Source organism: Siphateles boraxobius, unplaced genomic scaffold (genome assembly GCF_051911475.1).
Source record: "Siphateles boraxobius isolate OS27281-9 unplaced genomic scaffold, OSU_SipBor_1 92, whole genome shotgun sequence".
Taxonomy (NCBI): Eukaryota; Metazoa; Chordata; class Actinopteri; order Cypriniformes; family Leuciscidae; genus Siphateles; species Siphateles boraxobius.
In genome coordinates this window covers 4,131,767-4,151,547 of record NW_027509222.1, presented here as the reverse complement: position 1 = coordinate 4,151,547, position 19,781 = coordinate 4,131,767, and the positions used below count along the sequence as shown (strand labels likewise).

Below are 19,781 nucleotides of genomic sequence, written 5' to 3'. Positions count from 1 at the left end.
GCCACCGGCAACAAGAGCGCATGATCTTTCATGCGCACGTTTCTGACCAATCAGAGCAAGAGAGACTCTCTTCTGACCAATCAGAGCAACAGAGACTCTCTCCTGACCAATCGGAGCGATACAAATGCCTCACCAATCGGAATAGGAGAAACCTTCTTTCAACAGGGATCATTTGATGCATAGAGATGGAACGGGCTTCTTGAAACCAACTGATTAGATTTAGTTTTTATTGGAAGTTAAAAGGAGCCATAAAAGCAAATTCAGTGACAGATTTAGACCGTCCAGTCCCTTCAATCATACGGCATATATTTAAACCACCACCTTTCAAAGACATTTTAAGGTGATTGACAGACAGAAATATGCCTAAAAGATGGCTAAAATAATTTAAAATAGCCATTTACAGTAAAGAGGGCTCTCACAGGTGTGATTTCTCAGTCAGGAGTCAGGTGATATCTGTCAGGTAAATTTTACATTTCCTACTTTCTCAGAAGCGGAATTAGCCACAGTTGGGTAAAATTCTGTGAATGAGAGAAAGCTTTAAACATGTTTTTTGTGTTCTCATTTTCTCAAATAGACAAAGAAAAACTTCTCAATAGTGTTTTCACAACTTTCAAAAAGAGGAAAAAAATAAAGATAGAGATTACGGCAGTCGGAAGAGAGAAAGATATCATTTTGAACTTGTAGCCACTGTATTCAAAACAGCAGTGTTAATTAGTTTTTTTTTGCAATTTAAAGTAAAGGATAATACAAAGTAGAAATATATATATATATATATATATATATATATATATAAAGATATTCTTGCAATGTTTTGTCAGTAGAAGAACTATCCAAAAACACATTACGAAACACTTGCAGGCCTCACAGCCTCGCTTTCATTCCTGTGAAAAAATCAAAGATGACGCAGCTCTGAATAAGATCTGGCCTATACCTTTATTCACTATTCCCTACATTACTCCACTAATAATACTCCACTTGAAGGAGTGAATGAAAACGATGCGGACACAATGCGCCGGAAGAGCTGCAGATTTTGCATAGTTTGTGCTTGCTGTTTAATAATCATTTGAAACTTACCAAACTGGCAGCTCCAGTAGTAATGCAAATATTTATCTTGAACTCTGTCATGGAACTACATCTTATTTAAACAATTTAATAACCAATTAAAACGGAATTTATACCTGTATTATATTACGTTGTTTGGAAAATGGATGGATGAATTCATTTCCACACGACTCTCACAGTGCATTATGGGTATTCTCTAGCCGTTGCACACTCATTGTTGCGGTGCATTATGGGATTTAATGAGTGCACTCAATAACGTCCACTATGGTTTCGGACACCACTACAAATGGCTGTTGGTGTCCTATTTAAAGGAGTACTTCGACACATCTCCGTTCACGCCATGTCGTAATTATCATTATTACAGGATTTCAACTTGTAAAAAGGGTTCAAGTTCTTGTAGAGCTCGTAATTACAACTTGCGAGCTGGGAATTTTCTGAGAGCTAATACTTGTACCACATGATCGAATAATAATAAAAAAAGGACCTAACATAAATGATGCACTTCCAATATATCAGCATATTCACACAATAATTAATATTTTCCCTGCATTATGTATATGTATAATCCCTTAAAAATGGAAAGCACAAGCTTGTATGAGTTGTATTGAATAATTAAATACAATTAGATTCAATTCATATAAATAAAATGACAAAATAAAAAATTATATTAAATAATTAAATTAAGCAAATTTAAATCTGGTAGAGAAATTAGAGTTGTAGTTTTACTTAACTTCTGATATTGATATTTTACATTTTTCCAAGGTTAGTGTTCCAGTCCGATCGTGTGTTAGTTATTAGTTAATTCTGGGTCAGGGAGAAATTCCCCTTTAGCCACCTGGTTTTGTTTGAACACTGATTTCCCAAACAATAATAATTATGCTCACGATTAAGAGGGATTTTCTTAAAAATCACAATGACCAGTGCCAGGAACCTGATAGGTGATTTGACTTGATGCATGTCCAGGAAATGTCCCTTCTGAAAGGTTACAGTAGATTAAAATACATTAATCATTATTAAAATTGAAACCATTATTTATTGATTTAAACCATTTGTGACATTTCAAAGACTTATTAAAATAATACAATAAATAAAGAAATATTGTCGAAATATACAGGCCACTCATTCCATCGATGGACATTTTCACCCAAAATACATATAAAAATAAATCTTATTGGGTTAAAGTACACATTTGTGCCCATATTTGAGCTCTTAAAATATGTCATATGTAATGTTTATTTCTAAGGCACGTTTATAAAAGCTACTTAAATGTCCTAATTGACCTAGTCTGTGAAACCAGGCCACGGTGTCTTCACTTTTCTCGTGTTATATGAGGAAATAATTCAGTAAGCAGGATTTTTTCTCTCTCATTTGTTCAAGAGAACATTATCAGGGCAGTTTATATCTCCTAAACTGTGCCATTAACCCTCACTATAGTGTTCATGTTGGCTTTCACACGTTCGTTCGCACTCTTAAAGGTCAGCGTTTATTTATACGCAGTTTCCTCGTCGTGAGTGGCCTGTGACTTCAGGTCATCTGTAGCCTGTGATACTCTGACTCATTTCCTCCGTCATGTGAGGAGAGAGAAAACTCAGTGGTGCAAGATGGACAAAAGTCATGATGACAATATCATAAAAACAACTCATGACAGGACATTCCCAGATTGTTTATGACCTTTACAGACATGTTTTGCTGTTGTAATGGTAAAGAAACGCATGAAATGGTCAGTGGAAATGCTTATAATTCATCGAAAAGCGGTAACCTGAAGTCAGCGTTATTATTTAACACAACTGAACCAACCTATAAACATTCATTCATATGGCCAACCAATCAGCTAGAAATTGCACTTTAAGGTATAACAATTGCACGGGTTACTACGTTTTACAGTGTATAACGCTGAATGCAGGGCTTTCTCGTAAGACAATGCAGGGAAAGCATGAAAACCAGAGTGATATTCAAAACAGGAGGGCTGATATTTTGCATTGTTTTGGTACTCTTGGAAACTGGGACGAAAAATCCAACAACAACAGCTCTCGAACGAACCAGGATCGTGAAAGAGTTGGTCTGATAAGAGCCTTGTGACAGTTAGACAGGACGAGATATGGCACTCTTGATTGGCAAACCGAACAGGGTTAGGATTTCCCCGTCTCAACCCACGGACTTTACAGAGCGGAAATGGTGCATTAAATACTTAACCAACATTTCCTCCTGCTCTGGCGGTTGGGGTTTTCTCAACACCAACGTCGCATACACGTCGCCTCGTCTGCAATAACAGGCTACGCCGACGGAAAAACAATGTTATTCGATCAACCTTTATCCATTAAACACGATTGCAACAGTGCGCTGTTGGTGGTGTGACGTGGGTCTATTATCATGGCCTATACGTGTGTTGTGCAATTACGGCTATCTTTGCACTTTGAGCAAAATGGATAGCAGGGGGACTTTCCCATGACTGTGTGTGTAGTGTGGAACAAACGCCCATGCAAATGACAGGTCTAATCGATGGGTTTATATAGGGATGCTGCACTGAGCGAGTAGGCGGCAGAAGAGCTTATCGCTCGCGACAGGTTCATGAGAGACATGATTCAGCATCCTCAATATGGTACTGGTACCGAAATGACTCACTAACAACACATGTTGTGGACCTGTGGAGAAAAGAGGACAAAACTGAAGGTAGGTTTAAGGAGGTGAGTGATAAAACGCAGATAAACGACAGATGCGCACGTGGGTTGAAGATGTAAAAGAAAAAAAAAGTGGCAAAATGCAATCATTGCATTTCGTGTTTAAGAGCGTTCCCCGCACTTAATATAAAATCAATGTGGAGTTTATGACGGCACTTCAGGTTCATCATAACACAACATACATGTAATACTGGAGGCAATTTGCGAGGCGTTTTTGTAACATTTTAAATACACTACCGTTCAAAGGTTTAGGGTAAGCAAGACTTTTTGTGAACGAAATTATTAATTTTATTAAGCAAGGATGCATTTGTTGATAAAAAGTGGCAGTAAAGACATTTATATTGTTGTAAAAGATTTCTATTCATTAAAAAATTCCCCCAAAAATAATTAAAAACTGTAAAAAAAAAAAAGTTGAGAAGGCAACCAGCTGCAGGACATTTCTGAGTTTTCTCAATTTAGGGTCATTAGTTGGACAAACTTTTTCATGTTAAATAGTTGAATAAACTTTAAAAACAGAATTTGTCAAACAAAATGTAAGTTGGATTTTTTACAGTGTGCGCTTTAAAAAAAATATAGCCTATAATCAAAAAGTTATGACAACATGTTTTTACATTGCTTTAACTCACAAAAATTAAGTTAAGCCATTTTAAAACAATGTATAAAATTCAACTCATTTTGTTATAGTCAGTTTAATGTAATTTAAGTTGAAAAGACTAATTTAATGTAAGGCAACCACTTTTTTTACAACGTGTTTTTGACCAAATAAAGTATAATAGATTTTCAAAAGCAAAATCTTATCGACCCCAAACTGTAATGAACGGTATAATGTATGTTTTATATATGAGATTTAAAGTGAAATAATGTGTGCCACTAAAGTCAATAGTTATTAACAATAATGAAACTCGCATTACCTTTCATGTTGCTATTATTGTTATTTTTGTGCGAAGTAGGTGAATTTTTTTTTTTGTGTTACTTATTTTTTATTTTGAAAATTCGTCAGATGTCCTTTTACAGGTGAAATTATTTTGTTGAGAAGTTGTAACATGCACTCACAATCAACATGATTAGAATTCAATCAACTGAAAACATTATTTAAATGATCCTTGATCACCGGAATCTTGGTTTTATTCATATTTTGTTTATATTTGATTCTTGCAAGGAAGTCAACCGAACATGACAAATATTAGTTAGATTCATGCATGAAGCACTTTTAAGAAAATGCTCTTGAACAAATACAGAATTGCTGGAATAATGAAGAAATCCAAGATACCAAGAAGAGATAAAAGTGGTGTGACACATTTTACTAAATAATCCTAATCCTACCATTTATGACAAATTATCTGTCTCTTTTTTTTTATGTTTATTGGCATTCCATCATTTAAGTTTCATTTTATGTTTTGCTTGTAGGTAATAAACCCCCCTGTTGGCAGCTCTGCATGATTTCTGGATGTTAAATGAGCTCTTGGCTTTGAGAACTGAATTCCAAGGGTGTCTTCTTTATATTCAGCCCACGGAGTTCAGTTCTTAAGTTTGGATGCTCTCTGCATCTGCGCTGACCTGAACACACACACACACGCCTGCTACTGGACCAGAAGGTACTGATGCACAATTCTTCTAATTTTGGCTTTCAGATCTTAATGCACTTGTTCAGTGGATTCTGTCCGGTTGTGCATCATCATGTCTCTATTGCGTAGAAGTAAATTAGAAAACTATTGCTGTAGTTTTAAGGTGATTTTTTTTAAGTAACACTTTTATTTGTATCCTTTTTTTTTATTGTATTTGTACTTTTATTGTAAGCCTTGTTTGGTTAAACACAATATAGTAAAGAAGGGACATTAATTGTTAGCAATGTTTTTTTTTTAATCTAATTTATATGCTGTCTGTATAATCTCATATCTATACAGTATAGGCCTATACTTTTTTTTAGCTTGCCCTATATCATATTTTGACATGAAACAATGTCAGTATGATTAATAGCATTGTTAATAATAGGAAATATGTCTGTTATCAAAGAAAGGAACTGTTTCTTTACTGTTTTTGCAGCGCGATACGTTTTTTACTATTGATGAACTTTATTGCAAAAAATATTTTGATAATAAACAACATTTTTAATTTTAATATGAAAAAAACTTTTCTTTTATGCAATTCAAAGTGAAAATTACAGGTCATTATCCTTTTAAAGTGCATTAGACCATTAGACCACCGCTTTGCTAAAACCGGTTTACTAAAAAATACTTTGAAGTTATACCCAGTCATTTGTATCACATTATTAAATTTTTGTACTTTGTACATCTGACACTTTATTTTACAGTGTCCTTGTTAGACATGTTTCATGCAGTTAATAATAACAGTAAATCATGCATAATTACACGCAACTATCTCTAAAACTAACCCTATAAATTCATGATGGAAATTAATTTGACTTAGTTAAAGCTGCAGTCCATGGCTTAAAGTACAAATATAAACACTTATTATAGGTGTACCGTATGATTCAGCATAAGACGAAAACAAGGTTTGGAAAATGGATTCATGATGTACTCGCGCTTATAATAAACATTTTGTCAGTTTTGAACACAAAACAGTAACGGACTGCAGCTTTGAATGTATAAATACACTCTAACAACGACACCTTCAAATAAAGTGTAAGCCTAAGTTGTTATACATTGATAACCATCATAACCAACATATACTTTTTTTTCAAATGCTTTATCTTACGTCCAGTTGATAAATCGCTAGTTCTTGACATTTTAAAGTAAAATGTCTTCATCGCCCCAATCTGCCAAAAAAGACACAAAAACTGACATTATCCGGAAGGCTTCGGCTGATTTTTTCGTTTTAAAGACAATTTAAAGGGGCCATGACATGAGAAATCAAACTTGCCTTGATCTTTTGATGATAATTAGGTCTTTGCACGATAATTCAATTACACATTTATTTGTATAGCACTTTGCACAATACATATCATTTCAAAGCAGCTTTACAGAAAAATGCATGTTTCTACATTACAATTTAGACTGTTATCCGAGGTGACTGTTTCAAAGTATTGTCCATTTGTCCAGAAATGTACTAAGATAATACAAATCATGCGGTTAGCTAAAATCATGTTCTCATTTAGGCAGAAACAATGGTCTCATTGAAACAATTATTACATTTTGGGATCATTATATGATTATATAGAAAATTGGCAGTAACGCACAAAATAATTAATTGGTTTGAGTAGGACAAACTTAAATTAAACTAGTTCAGTCAAATTAACTTCTATGAGTATTTAGCACTTTCTTTTTCTTTCAAGTTCACAGAACGGATATATTTTAAGTAAACTGAACTGTTTCATTGTTGTGAGTTTTATGAAATTATTTATTTTAATTTAGGCAAACTTAAGTTTAACTGAAACGGCTGGGATGTCTATTTCCCAGCATGCTTTGCCGATGGCACTCGAAAGGGAGAGTAAATGCTCAAATTAAGTGTAATATAATGTTTTTTTTGTGCAAAATTAATCTTAAGTGGGTGATTTATAATGTTTTGTTATGCTTATTTAGAAGAATTGGTGGTGCATGCAGCTTGATCTGAGAGCAAATAAAACTTTTATATTGCTGCACTCATACAGCAAATGCTACTGTATAATATACTATTGTTAACATGTTAACAAATTAGTATGTTAGCAAACTAGCTTATTACAGCTAGCTAAGTTTAACAGATAAAAGCGCTCATATTGAGATTACATGCCATTTTAAGTTAAATGTATGAATTAGTGTACTCAAACATTTCAAGTTAAGAACATTTAAAATGAATGAGTACAAAATACAAATCTTTTGCCTTAAATTTTTCGAGTTTTGCCAACTTATTCGTGTTTACAGTGCAGTTTTCCATCATCTCTGCATCTGAAGTCTTCATACGAGGGTTATGCAAACTGCAGCTGGTGCACTGTTTCCTCGTTGCTGCAGTTCATAACATTTCAAGCAAAAGATAATCATGTGCATGTCATCTGACAGACATCTGACATTTGTACTGGAGTACAAAGAGGTTAAGATATGTATTATATGAATGCTAGGCTAAAGCGATGCGTCTTTAATCTAGATTTAAACTGGGAGAGTGAGTGTGAGCCCCGGATAATATATCAGGAAGGCCATTCCAGAGTTTAGGAGCCAAATGTGAAAACGCTCTCCCGGTACTTTCAGAAGCACAAAGTTTTGTGATCTTAAACTTTGCAATTAATACAGATCTTACTTAACCAGTGTAGAGATGATCAAATATGGGTTATATGATCAAATCGTCCTGATAAGAACTCTAGTATAGCTGCGTTATTGACTAACTGTAGCTTGTTTATTGAGGATGTAATGCATTACAGTAATCTAGCTTTTAAACTAACTTTTCTGCATCCGAAACAGAGAGCATGTTCTTTAGCCTAGCGATGTTTCTTAGGTGAAAGAAAGCTGTTTTTGTAACATTTAAGGACTTTCTTGACATTGCTTCAGTGATCTCCCAGAGCTTGCTCTCATTGATTTCTTCTGCTGTGGACTCAACAATCCTTTTCAATCCGCACTGATCCGTGATGGTCCTCGAGGATCTGGTCTACGCCCTCCAGTTAAGCGGTTCTCCTTTCACTGTGGGGGAGGTAGAGGAGCACACTTCCCATCAACTTTATTCTTGGTTTTGGGTGATGGCCCAAAAAAGAGGGAAGTGATCCATACTGGATTCAAGCGATCACTAGTCCAGTGCTCCCAGTGCTTCCCAGTCCAGTGGTCCCAAGTCTCACCGCTGATGTCTGTGTGAGCGGCTGGCGTCCCGTTCGTCTCAGCCCTTTCAAGTCCTGCGGTTCAAGAGTTCCTACCACTGCTGTTTGCACTGCCGGTGATGGCAATAATGTGTGTTTGGGCCACACACTCCTTTTACTCCTGTTACGTAAGCAGACTCAGAGGATGATGCTGGGTGATTAAAGGGATAGTTCACCCAAAATGAAAATTCTGTCAGTATTTTCTCTCCCTCATGTTGTTCAACCCCGTAAGACATTCGTTCATCTTCGGGACACAAATTAAGATATTTTTGATGAAATCTGAGAGCTGGATCACTCCTCCATAGGCTTCCGAGGGATTGAAACTTGTTCCCCGAAAAGTTATTAAAGACATCGTTAAAATAGTCCAAGTGACTACAGTGGCTCAATCTTAAGTTTATCAAGTGACGGGAATGCTTTTTGTGCGCAAAAACAACCAAAAATAACGACTTTTTTTCAACTATTATTAATTAATTTCCTTCTCTGGTTGAGGAGATTCCCGCTTCCATGTAAAGCACTTTGAGTACCCAGAAAAGCGCTATATAAATGTAACAAATTATTATTATTATTATTATTATTACAGGTGAGAATGGAGACACTGTGGACGGACGTGACACTGAAGACAGGGAGATAAATCCACTTTGTATAGACGAGATCGGTGCATTTATAGTGGCAGTGCTGTGGGTGATGGGAGATGTAGTGCAGATCTGTGACAGTTACGATTGCAGAGGTCGTTCCTGAATACGTTGCCTATCCTGAGACGACCGTGGTTCAAGTCCATGAACTTTCTGCCTGTCCTGAACTACTGTAAAAAAAAGACGGACGACGCACCTTACCTCTCTTCCATTGTAATAAGTGAAGCCGCATGTGACGCAATGTGTCGCTGACATCTTGAGTCTCGAGTCTGCGCTGCGTGAGCGTGAAGTGGTATCAAGGTTAGTACAGTTTACTGAAGAACAACTCATTATCTAGGTGTGAAATAAACAGTCATGGAAATGTAGAAATTAAAGTTTAAGCTCCAATCCCGAAGATCCCGAAAAAAGTCTGTTATTTGCCTCACTGACTACTCAATCACAGGTGTCAATCATGACGTCACACAATCCGTTTTTATAGCATCAAATAACTAACTAAAACCAAACTTATTTAAAGAACGAACTCTTGAACTTATATCAGCGTGATAAAAAAAAACTGGCTAAAATGACAGAGACTATCTTTAGAAAAAAATTATTTGTTGTGTAATTTGTAGTTTATGACCTATACTGGGACCAGCCACCAGGGGGCGATCGAAACGCTTTGGCTTCACTTTTCAGGACTCGTGTGGCACGCTTTGCCCCGACATGACCCCGGAGGTCACCTATGAACCCTCAGTTTGTCCTGTTATGGCCACAGAGGTTAACCTGAACTCTCTGCCTGTTTTGACACAGCCCTAGAGGCCAACCATAACCTCTCTATGCTCTTTGTTCCAGTTCCACCTGATTAGCCATGGTTTCCAGGTCCGACCAAACAGCAACCTTCTGGTCTCTTGAATCCAACACGGAAGTGAATTAAACTGCAATTCATCAACTGGCCGCTAGAGATAGGCTCCAAAAGAGAGTCAATCCCATAGACCCCCATCTTAAAACTTTACAGCAGAAAAAAATATGTTTACAGCCTGGTGCAAAAAGTGGTTTTGGTCTATTATAGCTAATTTTGCCCTTCATGGAAACTGTGAGGGGGTGATTTTTTTTTATAACTCACCCGTTTAAATTATCTTAAGCCTTAAAGTTCTGCATAATTAAGGGCGTGGCCACTTGAGTGACAGGTGGATTGCAGCTGATGTCATTTCTAGTGTTTGTCTGCTGTGTTAGATAATCCCGCCTCTTTGACCATTTTCGGTTAACCCGTGAGTGACGCACTGCCAAGATGGGCTGGCTCCACCCTCTTTGGGCTTCAAAATGCTGTTCTGAAACCTGCAGGTGACGTCACGAACAATACGTCCATATTGTTTTGCTGCGAATGATTCCCACTGATGGTCCTTAGTTACACCTTGGCAACACCAGCTGGAGAGCCCGGGATCTCCACCAGAGGGCGCTCCTTCCCCATGCTTTAACTCACAGTGAACTACATTTCCCAAAACTCATTGCCTGGACTAATCATATTCTGATTAATCTATTATTACTCATTTGTTATTATCCTATAGCCCTGTGTATTAACTCTTACTTTGCGATATCTTGTAGGTTGTTGTTACACTGCATTTCTGAGCATTATCCTGTATGTGTCTTGGTTTTTTGGTTGTCTGGATTACCTCTTTGTCTGTGTTTTTTGCCCTGTTGTTCACTTGGATTGCTTGACCTTTTGCCTTTTATATATTCTGGATTGTCCCAATAAAGCTGCATTTGGCGTATATATTTTTAAAATGAACTGATTAGGCTTTGTGCCTCCTTACATCTGTTCCCGATACTATTTTATCTGTTGTAACAAAAAAACTAGTGCTGTCAATTGATTCAAAAAATAAACTAGATTAATCACACAATTTTTTTGTGTGATTAATCGCGATTAATCGCATTTAAAAAAATATATATTTTATAATGTAATAATTTCACAGTTAATCTCAAAATGAATGTAGAAACAACATAAAGACAGTATATTTTAAATACTTGTTTAATGGTGTCTTTTTATGAACGAAGGTCAGTGTCACTGATAGTAATACAGCTACTTTCGTCTCAATGAAAATTTGTAACATTTATTAGGCTTAAAAAAAAATAACTTTTTTTTTAAGTAAATTACAAACAATCCTCACACAAACCCATAATAAATGTCATATTTAGATGTGTCCGCCTGTCTAATAAGTCATCACAGTGCTTACAAGGCTAAATGGTTATGCTGTTATTTATTAGGACTTCTGACATATTCTGTAGAAATCAGATGGCAGCTGGGATGCGTTTACCATATATAGGCCTATATATTTTTAAATAATATTGAATAGGCTTTGTGCCTTCCTACGTCTTTTCCCCATATATTTTATCTGTTTTAACAACAACAACAAAAAATGTATTTTTTTCATAAGTTTCACATATTTTTTTGTTGCAGCTGGAAAATAAATGTCGGAAAAAAAGGCCACATTGTTGCTTTCAACCACAAGATCTCTTATTTACATATGTACAACTGGACCATCTCTGCTTAATGGAGTGCAACAGGGAGCACATCAAAACTAGTTTGCATTTTAGCACTCCCAGTTCCATCGCCCTGAACATGTGAGCTTAGTGATGGTGACGTTGAAGTAGTTTTGATGTACTCAAGAAGGTTTTTGAAGGTCTTGTCTCTGTCTCAGACTAAGAGGAGTCAGTATTTTATTTTAAGACATTGGAAAAAATTCTATTGAGTTTTTGTGAAGTGAACCATAGTGATGCGAACATCTGGGTTGGTCTACAAAAATGCCATGATCACTGCCGCTCTTCTTCTGCCCTATTACATTTAACAGTGGCTTTACTGCCATCTAGTGGTCTTTAGTGTGAACGATTGAGACTGTTATCTTGTGTAAATACATTTACATATTTTATTTTCTCTCTTTTTTTTATTCTGATGTCTCTATTGTCCTGTGCATTGGGTTAGCAGCACCAAGTCCAAGCTTATTATTTTAACCTTTTATCACATCTTATCGCAATAATCGTGAGTTCTGTAGCGTGGTATGTGTTATGTATCGTTACACCCATAGACTGTAAAAAAAGACTGTTACACCCCATACCTTTAAACAAATGTTGTATTTTACAAATAAATTAGATAAAATTAGGCCTTAATCAAAAGGAAAATGCATAGCGTGGAGGAAAATAAAATCAAAAAATGGCAAAAACAGTGGGATAATGCAGTAAAAGTATATAGTCAATGGCCTACAAAACAGAAATATATGATTCAGAGAGAGCATGAATGTGAAATATGAGACAGTTGAACATATTCTTACATCATGTGAGAAATTCACTGAAATTATGTGTCAGTTAGGACTTAGATGCGTAGAATATTCTCGAAAAGACTGGACTTTTGTTGACTGGACAAGCGAATGTTTAAGTGTAGGACAGTAGGGGGCAGTAATGCAACAATCATGAAGCCAGCCTCCGCAAAACTCCACCGTAGAAGAAGAAGAAGAAGAAGAGGGAGTGGAAGCTTCTAGACGCCTGAACCTCGCTCGCTCCTCTTCCGTTATCCCCGTGACTCTGTGTTCAGGTTTCCAGCAGAATGTCCGCGGTTAAAGCACTAAACCCGAAAGCAGAGGTGGCCCGGGCTCATGCGGCCCTGGCCGTGAACATCAGTGCGGCCCGGGGACTTCAGGACGTGCTGAAGAGTAACCTGGGGCCGAAGGGAACAATGAAAATGTGAGTTTGCCGTGTTGCGCACCGCTTTGTTAGCACGTGTTTGTCACCCAATCATCCGCTAACCGGTTCAGTCTAACATGTGCTCCGGGATTTACGCGTTTTCCCCTCGTCACTGCGACATGTCAAAATGCAGTGTGTTGCAAGGCTCGGGAAATCTGTTCGTTAAATGAAAGTGTGTGTTTTTGAGGCAAGTTTGGACCCACTGGTTGTTAGGAAGTTAGCATCAGTGCTATCCACTCATCGTGACAGTAAACTTGCATGTATAATTGGCACATCTGGTCTGGAGCTGTGATAAAGATTTGTTTAATACATGTTTGCAGTACTCTGGTATCAAGTTTTTAATTGCATGCAGCGGCCAGCCATTTTAATTCTAGAACGCATGAACCAAATAAAATAAATTAAACAATGAATGAATGGTTGTCTCAACAAAAAAACAAAAACAAGTGTCCTGGTAATTGAAATCATGTAATCTAAATTAAAAATGCATTTATTTATGAAATGTTGCAGTACTTAATATTAATTATACGTGTACATTTTTATTAATGTGTTCTTGTAATGTTTTCAAAATAACTCCCTCCCTTTCAACGAATTCTCTGATGACGTGTTTACTAGCGCGAGGGCGGGGCAACCTGTCAATCACTCTGATCACTGTAATAGCAAACAACAATGATTCAACCAATTTCTGATGGACAAAATTAAAAGGTTAGTTCACACACACAAAAAAAAGTCAGTAATTACTTGTTCCAAACACCTAATACTTGTTTATCTTCGTAACACAAATGATGATAATCTGAGAGCTTTCTGTCCCTCCATTGACTGCTACGCAATTACCACTTTGATGCTTCAAAATTTCAAGAATTAAAAAGATCGTAAAACTAAAAAGCTCAAGCATGTTCGCTTGTGTGCAACAACCAATGGTGTTCATTCGTTACACAGCAGTTTGAGCTTCAGCAAGAGGTTTGTTCTCGCGCATCAAGCAGGTTCGGTTGAGCTTCTGTTTATATTCGCTGATCAGAGTTTATGTCTGAATAAAAGACAATTAAATCCAGGGTTTCCCGCAGCACTTTGTTACTAAGGCGGCCGCCTAAGCAACACACGCCTGCCGCCTTAACTACGTCTTCAAAAAAATTTATATGAGCGTTATCCGCCAAGTTACTCTGTCCTGTTTTCTCCATTTCAATCTTTAAATATGTGATAAGCCTTCGTGTTCGCTTCAGTCTTGTAATCTGCACGTCAGAACCATATACTGTAAAAAATGGTCAGAACAAACAGAAGACAGGGTGTGTGTTCATCTGAGCCTCATTGGTGTGTAGGGCTGGGTACCGAGTTCGGTACTTTTTAGGTACCGACCGAATTGCCTCGATACTACCGAGTATCGAAACATGTCTTGTTTTTCGGCACCAAGTTTCGGTACATAAGTGGTTAATAAACATGCAGCATGATTGGCTGTGGCGGAAAAACACTAGTTTACGCGGTGAGGCTCGTCGCACGTGAGGCTGTAGTGTGTGTGTGTGTGTAAGCGTCCCAACCCAGAAAGATAGAAAATATGTGGAAATTATCAAAAGTGTACCTACCTATGCCAGAAGCACGCGATGCAATATTTTCGACAAGATAATTGCTGCCAAGACTGGCAACACGGTAAATCTGATAAGGCACTTAAAAGCGCACAGATTATTTGAGAGTAAAAAATGTATCCGTCTTCGACTTCAAGAACTGGAGCGCGTCACAAATGAACCGAAACTCAGCGTATAGGATACTTGCCTCGCAGGCATGAGAAATAGTCCTATATACGCTCAAAATATGTCTACTATTAAATGAAACAATTATAAATAAATAGTTGATTACCTAATCCATATAGGCGCGCGCGCGTTCACTAACGTTACTGCAGGAATGACGAGTCAGCATCGCCATAATCATCTTTGCAGCCAACACACTCAGTAAACACTTGTTCATTAATAAACAATTAAAATATCTCCTTGCTATTGTTTCCCGACACATCCATAATCATTAGGCTACTTTTGCCAGTGCTTTGCAGCAAGCTTCATGTGTGCTGAGCGCGAGGCATTTATGCCGCACTCCAGTAGCCTATATTTAATTCAATTCACATTTATTTGTATAACATTTTTCACAATACATATCGTTTCAAAGCAGCTTTACAGAAAATGCATGTCTAAATTATAATTTAGAGTGATCTGTTATCAGAGGTGACTGTGTGTAATGCATTTCAATTAATTTTCATTCAGTCTCAATGTTAAACAATGCATCAAGTTAAGGCAGAAACAATGAGCTCATTGAAGTAAAGAATACATGTCGTTAAATTATTAGGAAAGATAGAAAACTTTAGCATTGGTGCTTTTTTACAGACTCAAAATATGAATATAAAAAGTCAACAAACTGAAAAAATAAAATTTAGGTAATGTTATATTGTTAACACTTTCATAAAATTGGTATCGAAAAAAGTAGCATATCGTCCAGGAACCGGTATCGAAGTCAAGGTATCGGTATTGGTATCGAAAAATTTGTTACGATACCCAGCACTATTGGTCTGTCACTGCTTGTCAATGTCAGAATATTTGAGATGACTAATCAAATCAAAGTAGGCAGGCTTTATGTTCGCAGCGCGAACTTTAGTAGAGAGCGACTCACAGACAGGAGCGACTCGACGCACTTCAGTTTACGGTCGGTCAAGTGCGAGAAGATGTAAGTTGCTAAACTAAACATTTCCTATTTGACAGTTTTTTTTAGGTCATAAATGTTAAACGAATCACAAAAATAATCAGACAAACTAATAAACTTTTGTCTATTTTCGCCATTTTGAACTGAAAATAGACCACTATGTGACGTGGCTCATGTAATGTAACGTTAACCTTAGCCTAATAATTAGTTTACTGTCATTGTGAGGGGACACGACACATTAACCAGGGTACCTGCGGGATCTTAAAAGCATTGAAAAATAATCTCAAATTAAGGCCTTACAAGCCTTGAACTTGGTATACAAAGTCTTGGATTTCGTTACAAAAGTATTATATATTTTTTTATTACTAGGATTGAGTGCACCTCGCACTCCACGTCATAGCAGAAAGCGCGAAAGCGTGCGCACCATTACTATTGTTACTTGGCAAGTGAGTTACAGAACAAGATAGTAACGTTAGCGAAGCGTAGTTTGTCGTCTGAAATAGGAAAGTTTCAGTTTAATCCGCTGTGGCCACAAATGCCAGAATTCAATAATTTAACCCCCAAATCAGAGCTTTTCTTAGCTTACCCGGTCTTTTCAATAGTAGCTGGGAACCATGCGCGCGTGCTCTCTAACTCACACTGCTCAAGAAGCGCGGATGATCTGAAAACACAGACAAGCTGGAGTTCAGCAATCTTCATTTGAGATTTTCAACTTAAATTGAAGGGTCATTCAGTCGGTCTATGTTCAGTCACGAGCCGCTTGCGCTGTTTGTGTGGAAAAAATGCAGGCTGATATCCAGCAGTGTTTTTAATGTTGATGCAATGTTTCCCGAATATCCACACGATTTCAAATGTCACATTGATTTTATACAACAGTTAAAAAACAAAACAAAAGGGTAACATTAAGTGATTTACTACATTTAAAACAGTATAGTCAGGCTTATTGATCTATTTTGCAAAGAAATCTGTGGCTTTGAACGAATCGTGAGATTCAATGAATGACTCGATGACACACAAAGACAATGAATTACCGCCACCTACTGGCGATTTTAATACAATATTTTTATTAATATTAAACGATTTTTAACATTGCCTATTTATTGAACATTGTTTTATTTAATGAATTATTTATTTTTTAAAGGTATTACAAAGGTAAAAAAATGAAATGGAACAATTGATTAAAGGGGGCAAATATTGTCCCTTTATGGAAAAGGTGTGACTGCAGTCTAAGTGGAAGAGGGGTACGGCACTCTAAAAAATTGGAGAACCACGGATAACATTACTATCAGATGTAATGTTATTACCTTGACAAACGGGAGACTCCCGGGACTTCCGGGATGTCTGTATTTTGTCTCGAGCATCAGGTTGTGCAATCAGTTCGCTCGCAACGTAAGTGATGGATTAAAATAGCGCTACCGCAGAAATAGGTTAAATTAAAACGGTGTTTACAAAGTGAAGCATTAAATACAAAGGCAGTTAATAACAGCAGCAGTAAAATATTGTTTTTTAGTCACTGTACTCAGTGGTTTTCAGCGAATGCTTGTGTACTAATGCTTAATTTCTCCTGTCCTTTACTCAAGCCTGTTAGCTTGCTGGGTAACGTTACCTCCATTCCGTTCTCTTTTTATAGCATTTGTCTACTAAGTTTTAATTGTTTTTCAAACGCGATCTACTGCGGCTCTACATTCACACAATTGTTTTCAGTCTTTCTATATTTATTTAATCAATTTATCCTTATATTATATTCTTTTATATATTATATATATAATATATATTATATTCTTTATCCTTATATTCCTTATATATAATTAATTTTAAATAAAAATTAAATGAATTATATATTTTAGATGTTTTTAGTTTGTTTTTAGTTCAGATATTCACATCTGAACAACATGTCTGTGTAAATTATGTTTAACAAAAATTGTGTTAAAACATAATATGTTGGATATCATTTTTTTAACAATAATCATGTTTGTCAACTTGCCATCAGCAATTATCATTAAAAACAATGCAAATATTGATATTAGTAAAACTCAATGTGTGGCTTTTGCACTTTTTAAAGTACACTTTTACACATAAATACCCTGATTTACGGTTTTATTTAGTTATAATAATAACAAAATCTAATTTAATTTATATCCGATTAATCGATTAATCGAAAAAATAATCGTCTGATTAATCGATTATCAAAATAATCGTTAGTTGCAGCCCTACTTAATTTGTGTCAGGAGTTATGCAATTTCCTTCTGGACCCCCGACGACCCCCCCCCCCCCACACACACACACATTTTCTGCGGGAAACCCTGAAATCTGTTTATCATACAAAAGTGATTGTGATTTTGCTGAAGACGCTAAATTCATTTTTTCAGAATTTTCTGAAGCGTCAAAGTGGTAGTTGCGTAGACTGTTAATAAAGGGACAGAAATTGCTCAGATTTGATAAAAAATATCTTCATTTGTCTTCCGAAAATAAACAGAAGTCTTAGGGTTTGTAACAACATGAGACAGAATATTCATTGTTGGGTGAACTATATATATAACCCTCTGACAAGCTCTACTTTTTTTTTTCTTCTTGTTTGGCAAGCCGTTTAGTGAAGGAAAGTGTTTCATTGCGACTTAAAAGGTACACTAAGGCCGTGTGTCCACCAAAGCGTTTTTAGCCAGATAACCTATTTGAAGAAAAAAATATAAAATTTAAAGATGTTTATTTAAAATGTATTATGCATATTTTTAAATAGTGTATATAGCCTGTTTCGCTGTGTTTCAAATCTCTGCACTGTGTGCATTAGGGCTGGGAATCACAGGGTACCTCGAGATATGATACATGGCTCACGATACCGATAACATCACGATTTAGCAATTCTGCGATAATATATTGGTAGACCATCCTATGATAAATCACAATATCTATGAAAACAAAATGCCCATGAAAAGGTTAAGTGCAGGTTGTCTCTCTCTTCATTAAAGTCCAAACTGTTAGAAAACAGCACAAAAAGTTTCAGTCTGTACATTAAATGGAACATTTTAAGTAAATTAAACATACTTTCTAATAGCTTAAACTTTTCTTTGTGTAAACTGACACGTATCGACTTGTTTTATATAAACCTGGATACATTTTCAAAATTTACCAACCTGTGATTGGCTATTTTGTTCACGCGCTCATCTCTTATGTCTGTGATTGGCTATTTTGTTCATGCGCTCCACTCTTATGTCTGTGATTGGCTATTGTGTTCATGCACTCAACTTTTATATCTGTGATTGGCTATTGTGTTCACGCTCTCAACTAGGGATGCAGCGATTACCGGATTTCACAATTAACCGCGCTTTAAAACGTCACGGTTAATTAATCGTGAAGACTATGCTACACCGAGTGTTCTGCACGGAACGGAACTTTTGCACCACACGAAAACTAGGTTACATCAGCGGTGCACCAGCTTAATGCCGTGCTCGTCAACCACTATGGCAGAGGGACTAGCAGCGACGCTCTATTTCCACCGAAAAGACATCGAGATAAAAACATCTCTACTTTTCATAAGGCCGCAAGCGCACCTTAGGTCAAGTGACAAGAACCAACACAGCAACGACAGACGCCTCCGGAGCGCAACCGCCCTAGCGCTTTGGAAAAAGGAGAACGTGGCGTGCAACTTTCAGCTTTCAGTGCAACGTAAAAAAACAACAACAAAAAAACAGCGGAATGTTTTGGTTACGCAAGTCTGTGGAAAACAGAATGTGACGTGCTCTCAAGAGTTTCAGTCAGTGAACATTTAACTTAATATCCTATTGCTTTCTCCTGTAAATGTTAGGCTTTGTAGTTTTAATATGCCCGATGTAAAACACTAACATAAGATCAGGGCCGTTTAGACTTCTAGGACTACCAATTAACTGCATTTCAGTTATTAATAACACTACATGAGAGATGTTCTCAGTTTCTTTCTATAATTTTTACTTAAACTTCAAACAAACAAACCAAAATAATGAGATTTTAATAGATGATTTTCTAAAGGCACATGTAAAATTTGGATTAATAATTTAAAAAAGAGTATTAAAATAAGTACAATAATATTGGAGTGGATAACATTTGGACTATATTTGTTTTCTTTTAAAAGAAATACATAGTTAATATTTAGCTTACATTTAATTCAATAGAGCCAAATACTTTGTTTATTCTTATTTTCATTGGGATTTATTATCCCTTTATTTGTTTTTAAGTCAAATACCAACAAGATATTGTTTTCATGTTATCAAGTTT

General features: G+C 36.4%; 1 protein-coding gene and 1 long non-coding RNA gene across 2 annotated transcripts in view; both read left to right on the top strand.

The window, feature by feature from the left end:
- The first annotated feature begins 5,162 nt into the window (after positions 1 to 5,162).
- On the top strand, positions 5,163 to 10,911 carry LOC143733165 (uncharacterized). The gene is made up of 3 exons (XR_013201281.1): positions 5,163 to 5,335; positions 9,095 to 9,446; positions 9,978 to 10,911. It is a non-coding gene; the product is annotated as an uncharacterized LOC143733165 (long non-coding RNA).
- Positions 10,912 to 12,577: 1,666 nt separating this feature from the next.
- Positions 12,578 to 19,781, top strand: part of cct6a (chaperonin containing TCP1, subunit 6A (zeta 1)) — a 30,562-nt gene continuing 23,358 nt past the window's right edge. Inside the window, exon 1 of the mRNA XM_077224820.1 lies at positions 12,578 to 12,857. Coding sequence (XP_077080935.1) covers positions 12,721 to 12,857 — 137 coding nt within the window. The 5' untranslated portion in view covers positions 12,578 to 12,720. The remainder of the gene's footprint in view (positions 12,858 to 19,781) is intronic.